At 48.2% G+C, this 27,471-nt stretch overlaps 1 protein-coding gene across 11 annotated transcripts in view; it reads left to right on the top strand.

Moving 5' to 3' along the window:
• PPP2R5C (protein phosphatase 2 regulatory subunit B'gamma) overlaps window positions 1-13,812 on the top strand; it is a 172,357-nt gene extending 158,545 nt beyond the window's left edge. For 7 of the 11 annotated variants that reach the window (XM_058429900.1, XM_032134817.2, XM_032134823.2 and 4 more), the window contains 2 exons: window positions 3,863-3,979; window positions 10,972-13,812. In XM_058429900.1, coding sequence (XP_058285883.1) covers window positions 3,863-3,979; window positions 10,972-11,103 — 249 coding nt within the window. In that variant the 3' untranslated portion in view covers window positions 11,104-13,812. Of the gene's footprint in view, window positions 1-3,862; window positions 3,980-7,808; window positions 7,868-10,971 lie in introns of all 11 variants that reach the window. The other 4 variants (XM_058429899.1, XM_032134819.2, XM_032134821.2 and 1 more) reach the window with 2 other exon arrangements.
• Window positions 13,813-27,471: the final 13,659 nt, after the last annotated feature.

The following is a 27,471-nucleotide window of genomic DNA, read 5'->3' as shown; positions in this document are numbered from 1 at the left end:
ATGAAAATAACTTATTGAAAAAATTGCATAAAATTGTTACATTACAAATCAAGAGCTGGTTGTTTGTCTTGACAGACATGGCCCGGTTTCACTACCGCACATACTGTACGTAACCAGTGTTTCTTCTGAAATACGTACTATTCTCTTCTTTCTTTTTCTCAACTTTTCCTGAATGTTCTCAAGTAACTTTTTGTATTCTTTTTCGGTTGCTCTCTTTACAAACGTCTGTGGTGATGGCAGGCATGCCGTGGTTTTGCATAGGGGCTTTGACGAACTGTGATGCTGGGAGCTTAGCCTTGCCTTGTCCTCATCTCTGTGTTGACGCCATCTGTGACGCAGTCCCCCATGAGTCTCGTCCACATGCTCTAGTTGCATGGCACATGGTCTCCTAAACAGAAAATACTTCATGGGTCAATACCTCAGAGCTGGAAACTCTGGCCTCGTACCTGCTTCTCATTCTCAGGAGAAAATCTCTAAATTCTGATCACTGCTTCCCATTACAACAGCAACAAAAAGTCAATAATTTTGTGGATAATACAGTCTGGTTATTTCTGTAGTGAAAATAGTTGGGTTTTCAAAGTTTGGTTTTCCATCTCAGATCTGCCTGTGGAGAATTGGTTTGCGGGCTTTGTTTTTAAGGCGGGTTCCCAGGGACTCGCTGTGTGTCCCCTGATGCCCCCCGTCCTTGCAGACCGAGCCTTCGTCCACTCAAAACGTGTGACAGCACGTACCCAGCAGGCGTTGGGGACCCGGGAAGGCTGCGGTGCCCTCAGGACTGTGTCTTGTTTGAGCAGTTGTGGCAGCTTTATTGGGGTTTTTAATGTCACACATGATTTAACTTTCTAAAATCATGAAACGTTGGCAGTTTCTTAACATAAATGTGTTTCTCCTAATCCATCAAAAGGGGCCATGTAATATTGTACTACTCACTTCCCCCAGCTTTTATGAGAACCATATGAAATGAAGACAGGCACTTCTGTGAGACTCAGAGTAGCTGTGGCTCAGTGTTTACAACCAAAACTGCCTTGAGCGAGCTGGGGCAGGGTCTGGGATGGATGCCTGCCTTTCCTTTGAGAGAGGAGCTTATGTGCGGAATGCACCTCAGTGAAGGTTTTTGTTTTGTTTTGTTCTGTTTTGTTTGAGATGGAGTCTTGCTCTGTTGCCCAGGCTGGAGTGCAGTGGCGTGATCTCGGCTCACCACAACCCCCACCTCCCAGGTTCAAGCGATCCTCCTGCCTCAGCCTCCCAAGTGTGCTGGGACTACAGGTGCACACCACCATGCCCAGCTAATTTTTGTATTTTTAGTAGAGACGGGGTTTCACTATGTTGGCCAGGCTGGTCTCGAACTCCTGACCTTGTGATCTACCTGCCTCGGCCTCCCAGAGTGCTGGGATTACAGGTGTGAGCCACCGCGCCTGGCCTTCAGTGAAGATTTTTATTCCTAGTCAGAACCCTCTCCTGCCAGTGCCCGCTATGTGAGGTTTATTTTGCTGTGAACATCTGGTAGCGTTCTTGTGTGGGGACACTCTCCTTTGCCCTGAGGGCCAGTGAGCCGTGCTCCAAGCGGAGGCTGTTGGTGGGGCCCATGAAAAGCACTGCTTGTTGCCTGGAGCAGTCAAAAGCAGAAGTGTTGGTGTGAAACAGTCCCCGCAAGTCTCAGGAGTCTTGCAGCCACTTAGGTTTCTGTATCTCCCACCTGACTGTGACCCCCCTCGAGGACAAGGTGCTGTGTCCTGAATTGTGGAAATTTCTAGGGATACAAAGATGAGAACAAGACCTAGCCCCCAGCCTCAGGGAGCTTACAGTCCACTAGGAGAGGCAGATGAATTCAGCTCAGATGATCAGATTGTATTAGTAACACACCTGCGGGCGTGTGCTGGAGATGGCAGGACCGGCTTATTCGTTCCCATCTCTAAAGAAAGACACGCACGGTACGGGAGCCTGGCCTCTTGGTTTGACTGAGGGGCTCACCCTGTCAGACTTGAGGGAAGGTGCCCACGGCAGAGGTAGAGAAAAGCAGGGACACAGTGGGTGGCAGGTGTCGGTCCTGGTGGGGTGTCAGTTATGGGGAGGGCCAGTGCAATCTGCTGAGAGGTGAGGGTGGAGAGGGAGCAAAATTCCCCCAAAATGTCAGCAGATATTAAAGAGCCAGAAAGGGCAAAATGGCCCAGCCCAACTTGCATTTTTGCAAGCCCTTCTGGTGCAGCATGGACGGAGTGCTGGGGCCGTCAGGGTCGGGGATGCATGTGGAGACGTGTGGAGATCCTGGTGCTGGGCGGAGCTGTGGGAGTGCAGGCACAGGGCGCTGAGGACGTGGTCCGACTGGTGTTTGAGGAAGGAACCCAGCTGAGGGTGTGCGCCCCGGCTGTTTTGGGGGGACATGGAAGCCAGGCGGGCCCAGGGTTGAGCAGCAGGGCCTGGGCCTGGAGGCCTGGAAGCCGGGGTGAATGAGGAGGGGCAGAGGGTGTGGGAAAAGGCCAAGGAAAGCCCACAGAGGAAGGAGCCCAAGACACCTGGAGGAGAGGCTGGGGTCACAGAGACCGAGGGAGGGCGCAGGTTCAGGCTGAATGATGGCGTTCACGGTCATCATTCCTCAGAGAGGTCCAGTGAGGCAAGGACGGGAAGGGCTTAGCAGCCAGAGGGCACCCACAGGCCTCGTGCCAGAGGTGGCTCCGTCAGAGGGTGAGGGCCAACACCAGATGGTGGCTGAGAACGGAGCTGCTCTGGGCTGGCAGGGTGTGAGGGGCAGGGGTGAGGGGGCAGGGGGTGAGAGGCAGGGGTGAAGCAGGTCAGCAGGAGGGCGCTGCTGTAACGGGGGCGCAGCCTGAAAGAGGCCGAAGCTGTGGGACTCGCTGGGCAGAGAATGGAGGGGTGTGGATGAGAGCAGCCTGGGCGAGAAACCCCGCTCCCGTCTCCTGAGCTCAGAGGCCCTGTGCAAGTTCCCCAGCCCCTCCATGTCCCAGTTGCCCCATCAGCCAGGTGAGGGTGGCAGTACACACACGACCATGCAGGACAATCGGGCGCCCCGCACAGTTCCCAGCTCACAGCAGACACAGATGCCGCTTCCTTTGCCTGTGCCCTCAGAGCCAGCAGACGCTCGTCACAGTCATGCTGTCCCGTGCACCCTGTCTCATGGAACCCCCACAGCCACCCTTACCCCCGCACTACACGCATGGAAATGGAATCAGCCGGGCCCAGTGACTGAGGGCTGAGCCATCTGCGTTTCAATCCAGAGCACAGGGGGAGTGGAGAAGTCCCAGGGCCGCCCGCAGGGGACGGAGAGGGAGGGAGCGTCAGGCTCACCCAGGCTGTGTTTGTTTTGGTGGAGAGCAAGTCACCCGGGATGTGATGAGAGGGTTTCATAAGCAAGCCGGGAAAATGGGATAAAGGGGAGAGAGAACCGCGCCAGCTGCCTCGATGAGAGGACATGATCGTGAAAGGAAAGGGAAAAGAATCATGAGGTTGGAGTTCGCTGGCAAAGAATGGGCGGCCAGAGGTGAGGGTTCCAGCGGTGAGACAGCTCCCGCCACTGAGCCCAAGGTGCGACCTCGCAGTTGGTTGCTCACGTGGAGTCAGAACTGCAAAAGCCATGGGGTGTGGGCCAGGGTATGGGCCACTGTCCATCAGGTGCAGAGGGGCCAGGAGGGGACCAGCTGCTTTGCTGTCTCCACTGAGTGCTTTCTGGTTTCAGAAGTCAGCAGCCGCATCGTGTTGCAGGTGTAGGCGAGTCTCCCACTGAGTGGGCTTCCTGCGGGAGAGGGCCCTGGGGGGCGGCAGGGGAGATGCGTCCCTGGCCAGGATGAGAAGCTTGGAGTTCAGAGCCTGGGCACCTAACAGAGTGACTCCACACTTTGCATTGCAGTACACAGTGTATAGTCAAGCCAGCACCGTGAGCATTCCGGTTGCAATGGAGACAGATGGGCCTTTATTTGAAGATGTGCAGATGCTGAGAAAGACAGTGAAGGACGTGGCTCATCAGGTAAAAGTGCACCGAGCTCAGCTGGGCGCCCGTGACAGATTTGCTTAAGAAATGCACATACTTTTGGTAGGCAATGTGATTTGCATCAGTGCCTTCCGTTTCAGCTGAAATTAAAAATTAAATTTTGCTAGTCTTATAGGAAACATTATATCGATAGGTCTTAGTGATCAAATTACTAGAAACAGTTTTTAAGGATGAAGTATGTGCCTGAGATGTGTATCCCCATTTACTAACAGTAGTAGTAATCCCAACTCTTAACTATTCTTTAAATGTTCACTCCAGCAAAATCAAAAGCTTCACAGCCATATGCAACCTCTGGTTCTGTCACCCAGAGGTCCTTTTATTTCACACAGGTCTAACAACCTCTCTTAGGACACCTCACCCCCTTGCCCTCCCCCCGTTCCCTGCCTCTTGCCCTCACCTCCTTGCCTGTCCCTTCCCCTTCACCCCTCTCCCCTCATCCCCTCTCTTGCCCCCACCCTCCCTCTCCTCCTCCCCTCACCCTCCGGGATGTCTTTCGTGTTTTGTCGCCACCGTTACTGCTGTGTTTTTTTCCTTTTGTGGTGTAAAAATGTGGATCACCTCCAAAGAACCTCTGACCATTTATCCTCAACAACTCAGTTCCTGCCTGGGTTCAAGGAGCCTTTCAACTGCTGTGTTTCCCTGTTTCAAATGCCTGTAAACTAAAACAGTAGTCCCAGATGGTCTGGGGACATTGGCCTTTCTCGCTGAGAAACTTGCACCTCTTTTTGACCAGCGAAAGAATTCCGAAAGACATCCCGTTCTAAAATTCTGAGGTAAAAAGTGAAAGTAGGCGCCCTGCCTGTGGAGTAGCCATTCTTTTATTCCTTTACCAGATTAAATAAAATATGTCATTTAAATGAATGCCTCCCATTTCTTTTTTACTTCTTGAATGTGACTCCTAGAAGATTTGGAATTAGCACATGGCTGGCGCCATATCCCGATGGGACTGCGCTGGCCCCGGCTCCTTTCTGGAGCTGCACAGGAAAGGGCTCGTGGCACCAAGCCCCCATGGCAGCCACGGGCATCGGCCCCTTCTGCCCCTCTAATTCCTCAACTCTGATTAAGAGCAAAATAGATGACTGAATGCTCCTTTTAGCTCATCAAAGCCTGAAAATACTAGAAATACAGTGGAAAGGCTCAATGAACACTCGGAACATCAGTAACTAATCTTCCATCTAATCCAGTTGGATTCCATACTTTCCTCACCATAAATGTTCTTAGCAATGAATAGATGTCATCAAAAACATGAAAATCTGTATATAGTTCCCTCTTTGTGGGAGTGTTAATGTTCTTCTTTTTTTTTTTTTAAACTCAGGAATTTAAGGTTGCCTTTTTATTAGCATTTTGATTTTGTGGCTTCAAATTTGCTCAAGACTTGTAAGCTGACCTTGTTACTGCACACAGAAGGAAATCACAGTCAGTGTCTCTCGTGTGAGGGAGCCTCTCTGGGAGTTTGTGGCCACGTGTTCATTTTTAAGACACGAGGCTATACACAGTTAAAAAGCCAATTCTTGGCCAGGTGTGGTGGCTCACACCTGTAATCCCAGCACTTTGGGAGGCCAAGGCAGGCGGATCACCTGTGCTCAGGAGTTTGAAACAAGCCTGGCCAACAGGGTGAAACCCGTCTCTACCAAAAAATACAAAAATTAGCCAGGCTTGGTGGCAGATTCCTGTAATCCCAACTACTTAGGAGGCTGAGGCAGGAGAATCGCTTGAACCTGGGAGGTGGAGGTTGCAGTGAGCCAAGATGCACTCCAGCCTGGGCAACAAAAGCAAAACTCCATCTCAAAAAAAAAAAAAACAAACAAACAAAAAAAATTCTTACACATTAAAAATAGCTTAGGGTTGGGGAATTTTTCTTTTTGGTATAGCCTTTGACTTAGGTCAGAATTAAAGCTAGACAAAGAATAAACTAGGTCCAAAATGTGATGTACCTGAAAGGTGTGTACCTATTTGCAATTTAGGTCCTGCTCTGTAGTAGATCAAGAACTTGATCAAGAATGCAAACCAAAATAGCATTCTCTCCTGAGTAAAGCTGCCTTTAAAAGTCAGCCCTAGTATCTGTGTGATATTCGGGGCCCCAGAACGTCCAACTGCTTGGTCTGTCCACTGCCCTTGGGAAGGGGCACGTCCCCTCCTGGGAGGGTTACCTTATACAGTGACAGGAAGGAACCGGTCCTGTGGTCATCCACTTGTCTAGTTCTAAATACACACACAGGCAGGACAGTTGTTGGAGAACTCCTGCAGCATATCTGCTTCCTTGTTTTCACAATTCTTGAAATTGTGTTCTGTCACCGGGTTTCCTGTGTGACTGATATTCTTACAGCAGCGACTCCCTCGCCTCATCCTTAGATCTCTGTGAATTATGTTCCTGAGTCAGAAGCCTCAGCATCATTGGGATGTTTGTTTTCCCCAGATTAACGTACTCTCCATTAGAATCTCAGCAGGCGTTTTATCCTCAAGAAGCTGAGAGAGCTAATTCTGAAATTCACATGGAAATGCAAAGGATCTAGAATAGCCAAAACAACTGTGAAAAAGAACGAAGCTGGAAGACTAATAACACTATGCAATTCCAAGACTTCTTATAGCTTTTGTTTGTTTGTTTTTGGAGACAGGGTCTCACTGTGTCACCCAGGCTGGAGTGCAGTGGCGTGATCACAGCACACTGCAGCCTCAACCTCCTGGGCTCAGGCGATTCTCCTACCTCAGCCTCCTGGAGTGCTGAGATTACAGGTGTGAGGCCCTGTGCCTGGCCTGATTCCTTGTAGATTTCTGTGGATCAGCTGAATCAATTGAATTCAGTTGAATTCAACCTATCTAGATGAAGGTATTTATGAAGTGCAGTCTCTAGGTATAATATTTGAAATGATAAATTCTGGTTTTTGTTTGTTTGTTTTTTGAGACAGGGTCTTGCTCTGACACCCAGGCTGGAATGCAGTGGCACAATCTTGGCTCACTGCAGCCTCGGCCTCCTGGACTCAAGCAATCCACCCACCTCAGCCTCCCAAGCAGCGGTGACTACTGGCATCACCACACTCAGCTGATTTTTGTGTTTTTAGCGGAGACGGAGTTTTACCATGTTGGCTAGGCTGGTCTCAAACTCCTGGTCTCAAGTGATCTGCCCGCCTTGGCCTCCCAAAGAGCTGGGATTACAGGCATGAGCCACCACACCCAGCCAATAAACTTAAGTTGAAAAATGTTTGGAGTTGTTTTCCGGAAATTCCAAAAAGCACTACTGTTAAAGCAAAAAGAAGGTACCGGTTCAAGGCTGCAGTGAGCTATGATCGCACCACTGCCCTCCAGCCTGGGTGACAGAGCCAGACTCGGACTCTCAAAATTAAAAAAAAAATAAAAATAAAAAAGGTACCAGGATGCAGGAAAAATGTGCACAATTTGGTGACCAAATTGATATAAGAAACTATAGCTAAAAATTAAGCTTTTTTGGTTTTTATTTATAGTCATTTTATTATATTCAGTGCCCTTTTAATTTTATTTTCAGCTAACTTTATTTTTCCAAAATAATTTCACATTTCTTTGAGATGATGTGAGTGTTGGGTAGGGAGAGGTGTGAAAGGTAGTTGAAGGAATAGCTGGAGAGTGGGAAGCAGGCTCTGATGCTGATGGATGGAGTAGGCTGGATTTTTGTGGAGAAATTCAACCATGTATTTACCTATCCTTTATTTAGATTTCCTTCAAGAAACTAGTATAACCCTATACAGAACATTCAAAGAAAACTGGCAAATATCATGTGAATGACATTCACATTATAGACATTTAAAATGTTTGCAATTCTCATTTTTAACAGTTGGTCGGGAGAAAAGCAGTGTCAACCACGCAAGTAAGGAAGGTGTAGAGAGACGGAAGGTGGGCAGTGCAGGCTCTCATTTCTCAACGTGTAGAGCACATTGAAGCCCTGTTCTCCAGGAGAAGAATTGACGAGTTAACGTGGACATGAAGTATTTTCCCTTTTGTCCATGTCATTCCAGCTTGTGATGGTCAAAACAAAGAAAGAAATTTGGCGGCTGGGAGGCTGGGCACAATGGCAGACGCCTGTAATCCCAGCACTTTGGGAGGCCGAGGCGGGCAGATCACCTGAGGTCAGGAGTTCGAGACCAGCCTGACCAACATGGTGAAACCCCGTCTCTACTAAATAACAAAAAATTAGCCAGACATGGTGGCAGGCACCTGTAATCCCAGCTACTTGGGAGGCTGAGGCAGGAGAATCGCTTGAACCCAGGAGGTAGAGGTTGCAGTGAGCCGAGGTTGCACCATTGCACTCCGCCTGGGTGACAGAGCATCTCTGTGTCAAAAATAAAATAATTTTTAAAAAGAAATTTGGCGGCTGGACACCATGGCTCACACCTGTAATCCCAACACTTTGGGAGGCCAAGGCAGGAGAATTGCTGGAGGCTAGGAGTTTGAGACCAGCCTGGGCAACTCAGCAAGACCTCATCTCTAGAAAAAGAAAAAAAAAAAATAGCCAGGCATGTGGTGCATGCCTGTAGTCCTAGCTACTCAGGAGACTGAGGCAGGAGGATCCCTGGAGCCCAGAAGTTCGAGTCTGCAGTGAGCTGTAATCACGCCACTGCATTCCAGCCTGGGTGACAGAGACCCTGTCTCTAATAAAAAATTTTTAAAAAATTTTAAGAAATTTGGTCCCTTAAGAAATGTTGATTATTTCTATCTCAAATTAAGTAGTAAAGTTTGAACTTAACACCTTTATAAGAGGAAGAAAACTTGCATAGCCATGTATGCGCAATCCCTGGTGTTCTTTCAGCATTTACGGTTTACATTGAGCCTTCCGGGTCTGCCCGTGGGCTGCAGAAGAGAGGCCACCTCTCTCTGACTTGTGTCTCCTGTGGTCCGCTCCGCCCCTGCCAGCATGTTCACCTGCACATCCCCTCTGCCAGGCCATTCATCAGCCCGCCATCTGCATGCTGTCTTATTCTCCCTGCCTCCTGCTGTTCTCATTTTTTTGCCTTGTGGATGGTAAAATTATTCTCTGCTTTGCACATCAATTTAAAATGTGTAAGCAGAAAAGCCCAGATATGGCCACCAGTTTTCTGTCCTTTCAGAAGCTCTGGGGTCATGTTTGTGTTCTCAGTTTGCTTTCACTGGTTCCAGCTCCGAGCTTTTTACTGTTGCCTTTTTCTATGAATATGTTTCTTCTCTTTGGAGTGCCTATTTCAGCTGTAATTACATATTTCAAGTATATAAAAATCTTGGTTTTGTTTTGCTTCACTTTGTTTTACAGATCAACATAGAATGGGCATAAAATTCCGGGTAGAATCTCACCTCTGAGTTTCTCATGGGGTGAAGGTAGACGTGCTTTACATCCTCACATGTTAACAGGCTCTTGCAAGTACCGTGATGGGCGAGGGGACCGTGACCTTCACCATCCCCAGAGGTGGATGATTCTCCTAACGCCCTCACGCTGGTCTCCAGGGAAAAAGAAACCAAAAGTCCTGCCCCTACCATGAGTGAATGTTAATATTCAAATGAGATTTCTAGAAATAATCCTAAAGTGATGTGACACAAAATTCTTTTTAAACCTTGACATTATTGCTGTTTTCATGGATAAATTTGCAAAGAACCCTGCTGAGAAACACTTAGCAAACATTTGAACTTTACATTCAGGACTTCTGCAGGTCCTTGAATTTTTCATTAAAGCGAAGGAAAATGTATTTTACATCCATATCAAAATCAGACACCTGGAATCTGTACGGCGTTTTTACGCTTATGTTCTTTTTGTTGTCAAATGGCTGACTTAAATTTTGTCTGCTAGACATCCGCAAAAGTAACTTAGTCTTTTTCAATACACTGAACAAAAAGGAAGACTTAATTCTGGTTAAGAAACTTTATCCAGAAAAGTTGCTAACTAACTGGCAGTCAGTCTTCTGGCATATACTTCATGTTTGGGTGATTTAGATGGTTTATTGTTTTGTTTCAAAATATTGGTATTAACACAGTGTCTCTACTTTTAAACTGAATTGTGTGTTTATTCATGGAAATGGATGCTGTTGATATGTAAACTCTCCAAATTAAGTTTCCCTTTTATTGCAGATACAGTTATCCAAGTCCTCATGCAAAAATCGGATTCGCTTAATTTTTTTTTTTTTTGAGTGAAACCAAAATTTCCTAGACTTTAGAAAGACAATGGATTGGAGAAGAGAGTATATATTTTTTTCAATTTGATAGAAGTTTGAAATCCAATTTAAATATGTTTTTCATTCATTCTTTTTCTTTACCTCCAAGGAAATTTCTGCGTCTTTTTTTTTTTTTTTTTTTTGAGACGGAGTCTCGCCCTGTCGCCCAGGCTGGAATGCAGTGGTGTAATCTCGGCTCACTGCAACCTCCGCCTCCCGGGTTCAAGCGATTCTCCTGCCCCAGCCTTTCAAGCAGCTGGGATTACAGGCGCGTGCCACTACACCCAGCTAATTTTTGTATTTTTAGTAGAGACGGGGTTTCACTATATTGGTCAGGCTGGTCTTGAACTCTTGACCTCGTGATCTGCCCGCCTCGGCCTCCCAAAGTGCTGGGATTACAGGTGTGAGCCACCGCGCCCAGGAGGAAATTTCTGCTTCTTGAAATGCTTCTGCAGGGGACATGCCCATGAAATGGCTTTAATGACATTTATGAAATAGGAGGTTACTTAGGAGATTTACTAAAATGCATGAATTCTGCAATTTAGAGGTACTGAGTCCTTTGTACAAGCACTGCACATTTCAGAAGACCAGAATGCCGGTATTGAGCACACAGGTCCTCACACGAGTCAGGATTTTTAGTAGCGAGACATTTTTGGCGAATTTCCATGATAAGACATTGCCGTTTCCCTGTGGCCGGGGTGCCGACAGCGAATGGGTGAGGCACACGTGCCTCGCGGTTATCCTTTGACTTCCACCTCAGAAGTAAGCTTGCTTCTCAGATAGCTTAGTTTGTAGCCAACACCATTGCATTTCTAATTCCAGGCACAGAAAGATCCGAAGAAGGACCGTCCTCTTGCACGCCGCAAGTCCGAGCTGCCTCAGGACCCCCACACCAAGAAAGCCTTGGAAGCTCACTGCAGGGCCGATGAGCTGGCCTCCCAGGACGGCCGCTAGCCTCCGGGGCGCCGCGTCGGGGCTGGGCCCGCCAGTTCTTTTCTGGATTCTGTAGAAAATACATACTTTCTGTGCCATACCAATCAGTTACACTCAAAGCTTTCTTGGACCCCGTTCTGTCGGCACTAACGTGCGTCCGCCTCAGCGCGAGATCAGGAGTTCAAACAATGGTGACTTCCCAGAGCCCGCTGGCAGAGCCGCGGGTTGACGACGGTGTCCTCACAGTGTCGTCGCCACCCCAGCGTAGTCCAAGTCAAGATGATTTCACAGTCAGAGCGATAGGAAAGCACCCTGCCCTTCGTCTTCATGTTCTCCCAGATGGAACTTAGGGTCTTTTAACATAGGTGGTTCTGTGATCACATCAGTGTTTCCCAAATCAAAGGAACACTTTAAACAATATGACCTATTTTTTAAGACTTGACAGCCTTTGAAATAGTTTCCACGTGATTGTTACGCCAGCAGTTCTCATTTGTTTGTTTTTCAATCTCAGTGAAATGGCTCTTTCCTTTCGAGTTCTCACACAACGTACTGGGCAAATGACAATCCTCAGCCGCTGGTATTTTCTAAGGGGTCTCTTCACTTTGATGAGTGACATGAATACCGTGTCTCCTTCTCTTGAGTGTACCTAAAGCCATATTTCCAAGTCTGTGGTACTCCAGGATTCCAGGAGTAAGCTTGTAGAAGACATTTATTTTAAAAGAGATTGCTCTGAAATTTATCTTAAAAGAGCTTGCTCTGTCTACCGTGACAGAAATTGGAGTTTAAAAATTATGTGTTCATATTTTTATTTGCAGATTTCGTTTCCATCAACTTAAACATTGTTGCCCTTCAACAAGGCTCTTGAATTAATAAAATTATAGTCTCTAAGAATTCCACATTTTATGGAAAATTAGAGCAAAATCATTTTGAGTTAAGCCAGTTCTTAGCCTAATGCAAACTGCAGCTGCCTTTGAGCATAAAGTAACACAACAGCATTGCACGGGGCCGGCACTGCCGCTGCCTTCACTGAAGGCTGCAATGCGGTTCTGAGAGCTTGGAGGAGGCACCAGCGAGGGTGATGTTCAGTGGAGCTCTTTCTGTTGAAAAGAGCTCATGTTATCAGCACCTCGTAAGGAAAATACAGTGTCTGAGTTTTCATCGGTCTTCAAATGCTGCTATGTATTCCACAGAGTTCCTTGCATGTACTGAGCTTTTGTTTTAGATGGAAGAGCACAAGGAGAAAAATCTTTAAACTTAGTGCTTTGTCTATTCTTTATTTCTCTCAGGGTGGCCAGTATTTTGACTTATTTATCCTGCTTGAAAGCTACTTGAGATGTGTACTGCTATTCTAAACACGTGATCTAGTTTCTTTCATCTCTGGCATAAGATTATATAACTTAATGTTAAGTGTCTTGAGGCATAAAAGACAAAATGTGGCTCATTTTAGGATCTGTTTTTTCATCGAGGTCTCCGGTATCCTTTCAAAGATTGTGAGAAGCAGACACTGCTCCTTGTGCAGCTCTAGTACCTGCTGCCCACTGCTGTCATTTCAAGCCACTGGCAATGCTTCTGTCCTCATGTCTTGGAGGAAAATCACCTGGGGGGAGGGGACTTCTTGTGTTAAGAGCAAGTGCAGGTATGAAATGCAAAGATTGCCCCAGCTAAAAGTGGACAAGTCCGCTTTGTGAGATGAATACTTCCTGAGAAACTTGACAAGTATCTCTCCATTTTACCATTATGAAAACTATCATTAAAAAACAGTTTAGATGCCTTCTCCTTTTGAGGGAAAAAGGGTGCTTTTTCTTGTATAAAGCAGCGTCTTGTGTATTTTGATATACCATTGTTTGAACTTCCGTCTTTAGCTGATAGATTCTCAAATATCCTTGGTTTTGGATGCTCGGTATGTTTGTGAGCAAGGTTTCTGGGAAGACTCTTTTCGCCCTATAGGGAAAAAGCAAAATCTCAACGTTTGGGTGACTGTGTAAAGCTCAGTGTGTAAGAACATCTTTTTGTCTAGGTTTTCTTTCTGCTCTTTATTGAAGACAAACACTCACCAAAAAGAAAAATAAAAGTTTTCAGAGAAACTAATTTTCTTTGGCAAGAGTATTACTTAATATTTTGGCCTCCTAAAGTCTCCCTAGTTAGTACTCGGACTCCTGTGCTAATTGTCAGCTTACATATCATTGTATAGAGACTGTTTATTCTGTACCAAACTGATTTCAAAAGTACTACATTGAAAATAAACCGGTGACTGTTTTTCTTCATAAAGTTCTGCGTTGGGCATCTTCACTCTTTCCAAAGTGTATCTGTACATCAGAAATGTCACTATTCCAAGTGTCTTTTTAGTGTGGCTTTAGTATGGCTTCCTTTTAATATTGTACATACATTGTATCTTTGTTTTATGGTAATAAGTAATAAAAATGTAGACTTCATATTTTGTACAAAATGTCCTATGTACAGAATAAAAAAGTTCATAGAAACAGCAAATATAGGTAAGTGGCACAATTATTTTTCTTTAGAAAATATCTGTAACTTTATGCATTAGTGAAATGTTAAGTACCGACATATTTTTTAACATTTTGTAATTCAGAACTTTTTGTTTTGACATTGTTTATGAAGAGAAACTTCATACACTTGCCATTTAATATGCTCTTTTATCTAATTTTCAAAAACTCTAAAAAACGGTGTATCATATGGACTAAATAAAGAACATGTGAATTTTATTGCTCATCATGAAACTAAATTTAGCCCTGGTGTTGAGCAAGCTGGCTCTGACGTTATGGGGTTCCCGTTAGGTCAGGGCCACCCACACACAGGGACGCTGACTGCGGAGGAGCCGGCCACCTCCATCCAGCCCGCCTGGAGCGCTGGCCGTGCCAGATGCCAGCCACAGCTGTTCAAAGCTAAGTCTATCCACTGATTTTTTACTTAGTGGAAAAGGCAGTGTGACTTTTTATAGACCACCTCTTGGTTTGGTTTGGGTTTTGGGGCTTTTTTGAGTAAGAAAAGGTGAATCAATACAATTTATAGAAATGAAAGTCTTGAAAATAGGGAATTGCTGAAAGTATGAATTTGGGATCCTAGTTCGCCCACCTCCTCCTCAGTGGAGAGATCATTCCTCGCTGATGGCTCTTGCGAGAAGCCCGTGGAAACAGGACTAAAGCGTTATCTCCTCGTGTCATGGTTATAACCTCACCTCTCCATAGCTGCGTGGGAGGGCAAGCTTTGTCCTTAGCTTCCTTCTCTACCCAGTGGCGTCTGTGCTCCCTTCACACTGACAGAGGTGCAGACGCCGTCACTCTCCGCAGCTGGGGCACGTGGACAAGGCTGAGACCCAGGCAGAGTGTGGCCTTCGCCCAAGGGTCCGGTAACTTTGCTGGCTCTTTCGAAGAACTACACACGCCCCACTTCCACCTAAAAGTGGACACGCCAGCCAGAAGACTTCACATCCTGCGCCACTACTCAGATCAATGTTTCCGCAGACTAGATGTTCGCCCCCTGGGTCCTTATCCCCCATCTTAAAATTGGAGGAAACCTGGTGTTAGTAGCTTCCTACAGCACAAGAGTTCCAGAGGACTCACTCACAGAGGCACGCTGTGATTTCAGCCCAGCTGCATGCTGCTGCTATTTTGGGGTAGCAAGAATCATAAAGGCAAAACTGTACTGGCTTTGTGTCTCCTTCCGTGAGGGTTGGCAGCACCCGTCAGCAGTAATGACAAGGAGAACTCATATTTCTTACCACTGCCTTTATGCCAGGAGCTGTGGCGGGTGCCTCATTTCCCCGGGTTAACTTACTTAGTTCTCACAACCCACCAAATAATTTGCTACCCTTATCCTCATTCACAAATGAGGAAACTGAGGTACACAAAGGTGAAGTCACTTGCCCGAGGTCACACAAATACTGAGTAGAGCCAGGTTTCAACCCAAGCAGTGTGGCCTGGGGTCCAAGCCCCGACCATCATGTTACATGGTGGAAATGCCTTCTAGATGGGCAGCATCATGGGTGACGGTGAACACAGGGGAGGGCCTGGGGACATGCCCGCAGCACCACGCCAGGCCATAGGAACACCCCCCAGGTGGACAGTGATGCCCTTACCACCATGCCAGGCCATAGGAACACCCCCCAGGGGGACAGTCATGCCCTTACCACCATGCCAGGCCATAGGAACACCCCCCAGGTGGACACTGATGCCCTTACCACCATGCCAGGCCATAGGAACACCCCCCAGGGAGACAGTGATGCCCTTACCACCATGCCAGGCCATAGGAACACACCCGGGTGGACAGTGTGAAGTTACGGTATTGTCAACCTAAAGGAAGAAACTGAGGCAAATTAATATAGGGAGAGGCCAGGCCCCACGGCTCATGTCTGTAATCCCAGCTACTCAGGAGGCTGAGGTGGGAGGATCACCTGAGCCCAACAGGTTGAGACTGCAGTGAACCACCATCTCACTGCTGCACGCCAGCCTGGGCGACAGAGCAAGACCTTGTCTCAAAAAGGAAATACAGGGAGAGAGCTTATTTGGGCCAAGGTTGAGAGCTGCAGCCTGGGAAACACTAACAAGTTGCCTTGAGAAATGCTCTGGAGGAGAAAAAGAGAGGCTTAAGCATTTAAAGGAAAAAAGGACGGATCTGGAAAGGGGCAATTACTCAAGTTGTTTTTCCGGAGTTCTCATTGGTTGACAGAAACACTTGGTTAGTTCTCATTGGTTGAGAGAAACACTTGGTGAGTGATTGGCTATACATTGTTGAACTACAGGCCACGAGTTACTGTGTCCAACGTGGCATTGTTAGGTGCATGCGTAGCTATTGGTGCCAGTCTGGAGCCCACACAGCAGGTTTCAGGAGACGATCTCCCAAGGCAGGAGGGGGGCGTGGCTGCTGTCTCATTCCAGTGCCTCTGGGCCTGATCACTGAAAGGGGGCTCACCTTCCTCAGGTAAAAAGTGTTTCCTTCTTATCCTGAACTCCAGGTGAAACCCTTGCATCTGCTTTCACCAGCGCTTGACACGAGAGAACCCTGGGCCCTGCGAGGTCGAGGGGTGACCACGGTCATGGGCCCCAGGGTCTGTCCTTCATGACCATTGCCCCATGGAGACACCCAGGGCCACCCGGAGCCCATGCTTAGCCCCGATGTTGCACTGGGGAAGCAGCCCCTATGGAGACAGTGTCAAGGGATAGCTGTGACAGCTATGGGCTGTGATAGTGCACTTGGCCCCAGAACCAGAAGAGCTTGATTCCAGTCCAGTGGTTCCCGTTCCTCGGAGGCTATTGTTTTTTTGTTTTGTTTCATCTTGTTTTGTTTTTGAGACAGTGTTACTGTGTCGCCCAGGCTGGAGTGCAATGGCACGACCTCAGCTCACTGCAACCTCCGCCTCCTAGGTTTAAGCAATTCTTCTGCCTCGGCCTCTGGAGTAGCTGGGATTACAGGCACCCACCACCACACCCAGCTAATTTTATATTTTTAGTAGAGACGGGGTTTCACCATGTTGGCCAGGCTGGTCTCGAACTCTTGACCTCAGGTGATCTGCCTGCCTTGGTCTCCCAAAGTGTGGGATTACAGGCGTGAGCCACCACGCCCAGCCTGAGGCTTTTGTTTTTATATAAGGTTAGATTTTATAAAACTTTTTTTTTTTTTTGAAACGGAGTCTCACTCTGTCGCCCAGGCTGGAGTGCAGTGGCGCGATCTTGACTCACCACAACCTCTGCCTCCCGGGTTCAAGCGATTCTCCTGTCTCAGCCCACCAGGTAGCTGAGATTACAGGCATGCGCCACCACACCCAGCTAATTTTTGTACATTTAGTAGAGACGGGGCTTCACCACGTTGGCCAGGCTGGTCTCGAATTCATGACCTCGTGATCCATGCGCCTCGGCCTCCCAAAGTGCTGGGATTACAGGTGTGAGCCACCGCGCCCAGCCTGAGGCTTTTGTTTTTAGGTAAGTTTAGATTTTATAAAACGTCAGCATTTTTTTAAACAAACATGCTAAATTTCGGCACTTTGGAGACCACCAACACATTAGCCTCTGTTCTCATTATATTACTCATGTGAACCTATAAAATTATCAAAAATTCAGCTCTTATTTAACATGTAGTTTTATATAAGATTTCATTTGGAGGAAAAAAAAATGGATTCCACTGTCAAAAAGTTTGAAATGTACTAAGCTTAATTCGGCTCCTTTTTTAGAGAAGGGAATAGGCCTAGAGGTGCAGAGATGGGCCCAAACTGACTGGAAGCCGAGTGCCCCCTACTCTCATAAGACTTTCTGCTTCGTATGAAAAGCGTGATGTAAATTCCACAGAACTTGGGGGTGGGGGCGGGGGGCACATAAAAACTCCATAATCTCTAGAATTCCTATTTTCCTACTTACAGGTCTTCCTGGTCATGTCTGGTGTAGGGTGGTTGCTCTTGAGGGGCTTTTAGAAATACACAGTAAGGGCACAGCAGGGGAGCTCTGATTTTCAACAAATCTGGAATTGTATTTAAAAACAGGAAAAAGAGGTACGCAGGTAAATAAACAAGCTGGGGCTGGCCCAGGTGTACTGATTTGTGTACTTTTATAGGATAATATGTAACATTGATTACTGGCCAATCCAAGAGGGGTTTTTGTTTATGTTTTGGGGCCTTTTTTGTTTTTAGAGATGGGGTCTTGTTGCCCAGGCTGGCCTCAGACTCCTGGGCTCAAGCAATCCTCCTGCCTCAGCCTCCCAAGTAGCTAGGACCACAGGCCTGTGCCACCACACCTGGCAATCCAAGAGTTTTTTGACCTATCTTCTTAATTTCTGTAATGAAAGCAGCCAGTAACAGATACTGTTGGTGAATGAACATGCAGCCCAGCTGTAATGGAAAAAGAATTGTGGAGGGGGAATGAGGAGAACCAGTGCCTGGGAGCCCCAGAGATGCTAAATGGGCACTTTACAGCCAACAGCGCTGCTCAGGTGCTTCTGCCTCCCAGAAGTGTCACTCACACTCACACACACACCTGCCACCCCCGAATCAGAAAATGGATCAGAGGGGGTGCCAAGCAAGGGGAGGATTAGGCCGGATCCTGGCTCTCAAGCATAACACTGAGAAGCCAAAGGCTGACATTCTCCCCCGCTCCTCCCTCCCTCCCTTTCTCAGGTGTGGTGACCTCATCCATCTTCATTTCTGCCTCCAAAACAAGGCTCCCTTCCTGCTGGCGAGCCCCCTGCTGACTCTCCCTTGGGTTCCCCTCTGTGCGCTGCCCTGACCCAGAGCTTCCATGTCTAACGCAACGCAGGTGAGCCTGTCCGCCAGGTACTTCTTGGGTGTTTAGGTGCCTGTTGAAAATGGGTCCTCAATCGGCCGGGCGCGGTGGCTCACACCTGTAATCCTAGCACTTTGGGAGGCCAAGGCAGGTGGATCACAAGGTCAGGAGATCGAGACCATCCTGGCTAACACGGTGAAACCCCGTCTCTACTAAAAATACAAAAAATTAGCCGGGTGTGGTGGTGGGCGCCTGTAGTCCCAGCTACTCGGGAGGCTGAGGCAGGAGAACGGTGTGAACTCGGGAGACAGAGCTTGCAGTGAGCCGAGATGGCACCACTGCACTCCAGCCTGGGTGACAGTGAGACTCCGTCTCAAAAAAAAAAAAAAAGAAAAGAAAATGGGTCCTCAAAGAGTGACCCCCAGAGTGAGCGCCATGCCTGAGGCTTAGAGCAGGGTCACCTCCTCCTTTCAAACAGGAATCCATGCTGAGGCTGGAGCCTCTTTAGACCCACGTGGCCCCACAGCCCACAAAACCAAGGCTGACCCCGGGGCTTGAGCTAAAGCAAACAGTCACGTATATCACGTGTTGCTATCAGATGACTTGTGAGAAGCTGCCTTGTTTCCAGTGCTGTCAGAGCCCAGGTGATTCTCTAGCAAATGCTTTGCCGGGAAACCTGAAGGTTTCTTCTTTCGGGATTGCTTCTTTGTGAGTTTCAAAGAGAGTAAAATAAAAAGCCGGCCACAGAAAATTGACATCATAATTAAAGGCCCAGAGGTCGGCGTGAGACTGGCATGAGGGGCAGAGGAAGGACATGGGGCCCACCCGGAGTCTCCGACCACCCCCAGGCTCAAGAGTTCCCTCTAAGGACTCACGGAGGTGAGTAAAGCTGTCGGACACGTGGCTACAATTATGACAGTGAATGGACACTGATGAAAATCAGCATCAGGACAAGATGCACAAGGCGAGGCCATCCAGGAGACAGCAAGCTCTGCTCAGAGCTGCCAGCCGTCCTCTCCCCGTGGAGCCCTGCGGCGCGCTGGCTTCTCCCGGTGACAGCGCGTACCAGCTCGTGTGGAGTATCGCCAACCAGGGAAGCTCGCCCGAGCCTTGGCGTCCACAGTTTTACTGGGGGTTAATCATGTGTACATGGTGGCCTCAGTGTCCAGCCCCTCCAGAGGTGGAGCCATCCTGTGTGGCCCGAGACCCCCAGCATAAATCATGTTGTTTGCCTAGACTGTCCAGCCAGGCCCAAGGCCCCCAGCTAAACAAAGGCACTCTCACCAGGCACAGCATGCCAAGGGCCTCTCGGCTACTGCAAAGCTGGGAAAAAGGCCAGACCTCTCTTTGGACAAGGTTGAACCTTTACTGAACAGCTGTCCTCCCCACAAGAGGAACTGGAGCACAGAGGGGCTCATCTGCTGGGCCGAGGGAGCTAAGGGCAATGTGAGGGTCAACCCAGGACCTCCCTAACTCAAAGTTCTTCCCGCCACACAGCAAGAAGAAGGGCTTCCCAGCTAAGTGGTGATGCCTGCTTTCCAGTGAATCTGAGAAAGGAGAGGCTTCCAGAATGAGATTAAAGAATTTGCAGAGGAGAAGGAACAGAACTTGCCTTCAGAATGTGGACCACTCCCCGTAACTCAGAGACAAAACAATCCCATACCTTGAAGTAGCTTGGAGATGAGCTTTATTTTATATCAACATTAAATACATATGGGTATACCTAGCTTTATTTCCGCCCTCTACTTAGAGTCTGAATGTGTGGTAAGCATGTTCATCGCTGGATAAGCATCTGGTATGGTCTAACCAGCAATAAGTAAGGGAGTGGGGGGCCGGGCGCCATGGCTCACACCTGTAATCCCAGCACTTCGGGAAGCTGAGGTGGGCGGATCACTTCAGGTTAAGAGTTTGAGACCAGCCTGGCCAACATGGTAAAACCCCGTCTCTACTAAAAATACAAAAAAATTAGCCAGGTGTGGTGGCAGGAGCCTGTAATCCCAGCTACTCGGGACGCTGAGGCAGGAGAATCGCTTGAACCCGGGAGGCAGAGGTTGCAGTGAGGTGAGATTGCGCCATTGCACTCCAGCCTGGCAACAGAGCGAGACTCCGTCTCAAAAAAAAAAAAAAAAATTAGGTGTGGTGGTGCACGCCTGTAATACCAGCTACTCGGGAGGCTGAGGCAGGAGAATCACTTGAACTTGGGAGGTGGAGGTTTTAGTGAGCCGAGATCGCACCACTTCACTCCAGCCTGGGTGACAGAGTGAGACTTCATCTCTTAAAAAAAAAAAAAAAAATGTAGGGGAGTGGAAAGTTTTCAGGGAACCCAAGAGCCCGAGTCTTCCTGAATGATCTCTCCAGCAAGGTGAAAGCCCAGCAGAGTCTCTGGTGGGCAAAAATCTCAGGCAGAAGAAACTTCTGTGACTGCATTCACTTATTCATAACAGAACACCCACGGCCCCACTGCCCCAGCTGAGGACGAGGAAAGCAACCGTAGCTGCCGCTCTCACTAGCTTCTTTCTCCAGCCTAGAAACTGGCATGACTCCATCTTGCTGTGAGGTGCTCAGGGAGGGAGGAGACCTCATGGCCATGTTAGGCAGCCCGTGGCTTTATGAGTGAGGACAGCCAGGACCACCGAACCCCAATACCCTGAACATTAGCACAGCAACAGTGTCAGGCAGACCCCAATCTCTCAACTCCTGGCCCCACACTTGCGTCAATATGGTACCTGAGTGAGACCCTAAATCTGCTCCTCCAAAGTTGACCCTGGAGCCAGTGTTGGATCTCTGATGACTAGGAGGACCTGGTGGTCGCCAGGGTCCCCACAGCCAGTCTGCCCAGGCATGACAGTGTTTCCATGTCCTCATCAAAACAAGAGAAAAGACAGCTGGGTGAGGTGGCTCATACCTGCAATCCCAGCACTCTGGGAGGCTTAGGTGGGAAGATAGCTGGAGCCTAGGGGTTCAAGACCAGCCTGGGCAACATAGTGACACTGACCCTGTCACTACCAAAAAAAAAAATTAGCTGGGTGTGGTGGCGCACGCCCATAGTCCCAGCTACACGAGAGGCTTGAGGTGGGAGGATCAATTGAGCCCAGGAGATTGAGGCTTCAGTGAGCCGTGCACTTCAGCCTGGATGACAGAGCAAGACCCTGACTCAAAAACAAAAGAAAACAGGAGAGAAGAGCAATGGAATGGGTTCCTCTGGAAACTCAATTTGAAGAAGGACCCTTTTTCTGACATGTTCTTCCTCTGCTTTTAGCATTGAAATATACCTTTGGAAATGGCAAGTGTAAATACTAGTTTCTTTTATAATTCTCCACTTGAAAAAAGTTGGCAATACCGTTTTAAAATTTGAATAGTACAATAATGCTGATCGGCCTCCAGACCTGTGAAATCCCAAATTCTAGGAACCCCTGGTCTAGTTCAAACTCTGGCTTTACAGAAAATGAAATAGAGAAATAGGAAAGCCCCATAGCTAGAGAGCCAGCTCCTGTTGTGTATCTAATAATATCTCACAGAGTTAGCCGGGTGCAGTGGCTCATGCCTGTAATCCCAGCACTTCGGGAGGCCAAGGCAAGTGGATCACTTGAGATCAGGAGTTCGAGGCCACCCTGGCCAACATGGTGAAACCCCATCTCTACTAAAAAACAATACAAAAAATTAGCTGGGCAGTAGCTACTCGGGAGGCTGAGGCAGGACAATCGCTGGAGACAGAGGTTGCAGTGAGCTGAGATTGTGCCACTGCATTCCAGCCTAGGTGACAGAGTAAGACTGCGTCTCAAAAAAAAAAAAAAAATTCACAAAGTTGTGCGTTCGTGGGTAGTACTTTCTCTTGACTACCATTTGGTTTCTTTCTAGGTTGTGAATTTTTTTAAAGTCTCTAGGAAAATGAACATTTGAAAGATTTATTTGAGACAGGCAATGGACCTCATGTAGAAATGTTTTACTTTACCAAGTAAAAATTCAGATATTTCTTTTTTTTTTTTTTTTTTGAGATGGAGTCTCGCTCTGTCACCCAGGCTGGAGTGCAGTGGCGCAATCTCGGCTCACTGCAAGCTCCGCCTCCCGGGTTCACGCCATTCTCCTGCCTCAGCCTCTCCGAGTAGCTGGGACTACAGGCGCCCGCCAACACGCCCGGCTAATTTTTTTGTATTTTTAGTAGAGACGGGGTTTCACCGTGGTCTCGATCTCCTGACCTCGTGATCCACCCGCCTCGGCCTCCCAAAGTGCTGGGATTACAAGCGTGAGCCACTGCGCCCGGCCCAGATATTTCTTACATAGAAAACATTTCCCATATTAAAAAGCTAAATTTTGGTCAGGCGCAGTGCCTCATGCCTATAATCCCAGCACTTTGGGAGGCCGAGGCAGGAGGATCACAAGTTCAGGAGTTTGAGACCAGCCTGGCCAATATGGTGAAACCCTGTCTCTACTAAAAAAAATACAAAAATTAGGTCGGGCACTGTGGCTCACGCCTGTAATCCCAGCACTTTGGGAGGCCAAGGCGGGCAGATCACAAGGTCAAGAGATCGAGACCATCCTGGCCAACATGGTGAAACCCCGTCTCTACTAAAAATACAAAAATTAGCTGGGCGTGGTGGCACACACCTGTAGTCCCAGCTACTCAGGAGGCTGAGGTGGGAGGATCACCTGAGCCCGGGAAGTCAAGGCTGCAGTGAGCCAAGATTGCACCACTGCACTCCAGCCTAGGCAACAGAGTGAGAACTTGTCTCAAAAAAAAAAAAAGAAAGAAAAAATCAAATCCAACCCCCTTGGGTGAGGATTTGACCCAAATGAAGACAGTGAAAATAATTTCAATCAACAGGTATCTGTGGGGTGGCACATGTGGGCACTGAGGCCTCAGTATGGCCTGGACAGCATCACCCTCTGGGTGGACAGAGTGGACACCCACAGCATAGAGGGGTCAGTGCTAGCAGCACGGGCCACACCTGCCCACCCCCTCCCAGCCCAGTCCCTGCGATCTTCTTCACCCGGGAACTGACACCACCACCCAGCAGACTCATCAAGCCAGAAACCCAGAGGTTGGCCATGATTCTTCCCTTCCTAGGATTCTTAGATCCTAGAGATTGCACCTTAGCCCAGCCTTGCTCTCCCAGCCCAGCCCCACTCCTTCCCTAGTCTGCAGTGACAGCTTTCTCTCCAGAACATGTTAAAATAGAGATCATGTCGCCCTCTTGCTTAAAACCCTCGAGTGGCTTCACATGGCACTAAATAAAGCCTGAGCCCTTCCCATGCTGACCTCTGCAGCCATGGCCAGCCGTGCTCCCACTGGTCCATCACTGGTTTCTGCTTCTCACCCACCAATCTCCTTCCCGCCCCAGGGCCTTTGCACACACTCTCTCTGTCACTTCCTACTTCTAGCCCCCGAAAGTGGCGGGGCTGACTGTTTTCAACCTGCAGGTCTAAAATGCAATGGTTTCTCTCGAAAGGGGCCTTCTCTGATCACCCTCCTGAAATTGGGAATCCCCCATCTCCTTACTCTCTATCAGGGCACCCCATTTTCATCAGAGCCCTGGTACAATTTGCCATTTCATTTATTTCTTAGTAAAGTGCCTCTACCACGAGGCAGGGAGCTCATCTGCTTTTTCTTGGAGGTGTCTTCAGTGCCCAGCTCCATCCCCGGTACAGACGGGACAGCTTGCTCAGCTTGTGAAGTGAATGAGGTGTGAAGAGCAGGATGCACACCCCGCAGTGACTGTGCCTGAAGGGGGCAGAGCCGTGGGAGGACACTCGCTCATCCCAATGTCTGTGGAGCGTGCCAAGCAATGACGGCGGTGAACCCAATGCAGATGCCCCTGTTTCCATGTACTGAGACAGTCCAGCAAGTCAGGCCCCGTGGCAGGAAGCCGGCACCGCAGTGGGGAGAGGTTAGGGCACCGCAGGGAGGCTGCCCACTGGGCTTCCCCCAATGTAAGTGGAGAATGTCCCAAGCAAGAGGATCCGTGCAAAGACCCGAAGATGAGGGGGGCTAGAAGATTTGCCAGGGTTTGGCTCACAGAGTGGCAGAGAAAAACAAGGAAACACGACTTATGACAATTACATACGTACAGAAGTCTTCACAGGTAAATCTATCCAACCATCCAAAACTTTTTTTTTTTTTTTTTTTTTTTTTTTTTGAGACAGAGTCTCGCCCTGTCGCCCAGGCTGGAGTGCAGTGGCGCCATCTCGGCTCACTGCAACCTCCGCCTCCCGGGTTCACACCATTCTCTTGCCTCAGCCTCCCGAGTAGCTGGGACTACAGGCACCCGCCACCACGCCTGGCTAATTTTTTTTGTATTTTTAGTAGAGATGGGGTTTCACTGTGTTAGCCAGGATGGTCTCGATCTCCTGACCTTGTGATCCGCCCGCCTCAGCCTCCCAAAGTGCTGGAATTACAGGTGTGAGCCACTGCGCCCGGCCAATTTTTTGTATTTTTAGTAGAGATAGGGTTCCACCATGTTGGCCAGGCTGATCTTGAACTCCCGACCTCAGGTGATCTGCCTGCCTCAGCCTCCCAAAGTACAAAAAATATTTTTTTAAAAAAGCAAAATAAAAAAAGAAGCGTAATCCCTAGTGCAACAGTGCTGGGAAGTGTGGCCTTTGGGAAGTGACTGAGTTATAAGGGCTCTGCTCTCATGAATGGGATTTGATGACCTTATAAAACTGCTTGATGGAGAGAGTTTGACTCTTTTCATCCCTTTGCCATGTGAGCACACAGAGTTCATCCCCTTGGGAGTGCACAGCAGTCAAGGCACCATCTTGGAAGCAGGGGCCAGGCCTTCACCAGACAACAAATCTGCCAGTGCCCTGATCTTGCACTTCCAGCCTCCAGAACTGGGAGCAATAAAGGTCTGTTCCTTTTTTTTTTTTTTTTGGAGACAGAGTGCTGCTCTGTCACCCAGGCTGGAGTGCAGTGGCACATCTCTCTGCTCACCACAACCTCCGCCTCCCAGGTTCAAGTGATTCTCCTGCCTCAGCCTCCCAAGTAGCTGGGACTACAGGCATGCACCACCATGCCCGGCCAATTTTTGTATTTTTAGTAGAGACGGAGTTTCACCAGGTTGGCCAAGATGATCTCGATCTCTTGACCTCATGATCTGCCCACCTCAGCCTCCCAAAGTGCTGGGATTACAGGCGTGAGCCACCACACCTGGCCAAAGGTCTCCTCTTTATAAATGACCCTGTCTGTGGTATTTTGTTATAGCAGCACAAATGGACTAAGACAGACTGTCAAGGACACTAGAGACAATGTGAGGCTGAGGGGCTGTTCCTGACAGGAGGCTGACGAGTCATGGCAAGGAATTGCCACGCACATTCTGGATAGAGAATAGGACAGAAGGGAAAGAAGACTTTGCAGGTATCTGGTGAAATGGAATGGAGTCTGATGTTGATTCACTTTTGTTTTGTTTTCTCTTAAGGCAGAGTCTCGCTCTGTCACCAAGCTGGAGTGCAGTGGCACAATCTCGGCTCACTGTAACCTCTGCCTCCTGGGTTCAAGTGATCCTCCCACCTCAGCCTCTTGAGTAGCTGGGATTACAGGTGCGCGCCACCATGCCTGGCTAATTTTTGTATTTTTAGTAGAGACAGGGTTTCACCATGTTGGCCAGGCTGGTCTCGAACTCCTGGCCTCAGGCGACCTGCCCACCTCGGCCTCCCAAAGTGCTGGGATTACAGGTGTGAGCCACCGTGCCCAGCCAAATTCACATTGTTTTTAACAGTGTTGATTTCCTGACACAAGGTCCATAAGAAGGTCAAGTAGGAGAGGGTTCCTGTTTGTGGAGGTATACTCGGGGAATCAGGGCTGTCAGGGCATCAGATCAGATAAAGACAATATATGCATATGTCTACAAGAGAGAAAGTGGGACTGGCGAGGTGGCTCACCCCTGTAATCCCCACACTTTGGGAGGTCAAGGCAGGCGGACCATGAGGTCAAGAGATCGAGACCATCCTGGCCAACATGGTGAAACCCCGTCTCTACTAAAAATACAAAAATTAGCCGGGCATGGTAGCGCATGCCTGTAATCTCAGCTACTCGGGAGGCTGAGGAAGGAGAATCACTTGAACCCAGGAGGCGGAGGTTGCAGAGAGCCAGGATTGCACCACTGCACTCCAGCCTGGGCGACAGAGTGAGACTCTGTCAAATAAATAAATTAATTAATTAATTAAAAAAAAAAAATAAGGGTCATCACTCCAGCCTGGCCAACATGGTGAAACCCCATCTCTACTAAAAATACAAAAAAAATTAACTGGGCGTGGTGGTGCACACCTGTAGCCCCAGCTACTTGGGAGGCTGAGGCAGAAGGATCACTTGAAACTGGGAGGTGCCACTGCACTCCAGCCTGGGTGACAGAGCAAGACCCTGTCTCAAAAAAAAAAGGATAATCACGTGAGAGATATTTTGGTGATTAGGGAACAGAAAACAGCCCTGCTATAGAGGACTGGTCAGAAGAGGAGATTTTATTTTTATTTATTTTTATTTATTATACTTTAAGTTCTAGGGTACATGTGCACAACATGCAGGTTTGTTACACCTGTATACATGTGCCATGTTGGTGTGCTGCACCCATTAACTCGTCATTTACATTAGGTATATCTCCTAATGCTATCCCTCTCCCCTACCCCCACGCCACCACAGGCCCCGGTGTGTGATGTTCCCCACCCTGTGTCCAGTTGTTCTCATTGTCCAGTTCCCACCTATGAGTGAGAATATGTGGTGTTTGGTTTTCTGTCCTTGTGATAGTTTGCTCAGAATGATGCTTTCCAGCTTCATCCATGTCCCTGCAAAGGACATGAACTCATCCTTTTTTATGGCTGCATAGTATTCCATGGTGTATATGTGCCACATTTTCTTAATCCAGTCTATCATTGATGGACATTTGGGTTGGTTCCAAGTCTTTGCTATTGTGAATAGTGCCGCAATAAACATATGTGTGCAAGACTAATAAAGAAGAAAAGAGAGAAGAATCAAATAGATGCAATAAAAAATGATAAAGAGGGTATCACCACCGATCCCACAGAAATACAAACTACCATCAGAGAATACTATAAACACCTCTACACAAGTAAACTAGAAAATCTAGAAGAAATGGATAAATTCCTGGACACATACACCCTCCCAAGACTAAACTAGGAAGAAGTTGAATCCCTGAATAGACCAATAACAGGC

This window comes from Hylobates moloch, unplaced genomic scaffold, assembly GCF_009828535.3.
Source record: "Hylobates moloch isolate HMO894 unplaced genomic scaffold, HMol_V3 SCAFFOLD_16, whole genome shotgun sequence".
Classification (NCBI taxonomy): domain Eukaryota; kingdom Metazoa; phylum Chordata; class Mammalia; order Primates; family Hylobatidae; genus Hylobates; species Hylobates moloch.
Note: the sequence above shows the minus strand (reverse complement) of the source record. Positions and strands in the feature narration are given on the sequence as shown.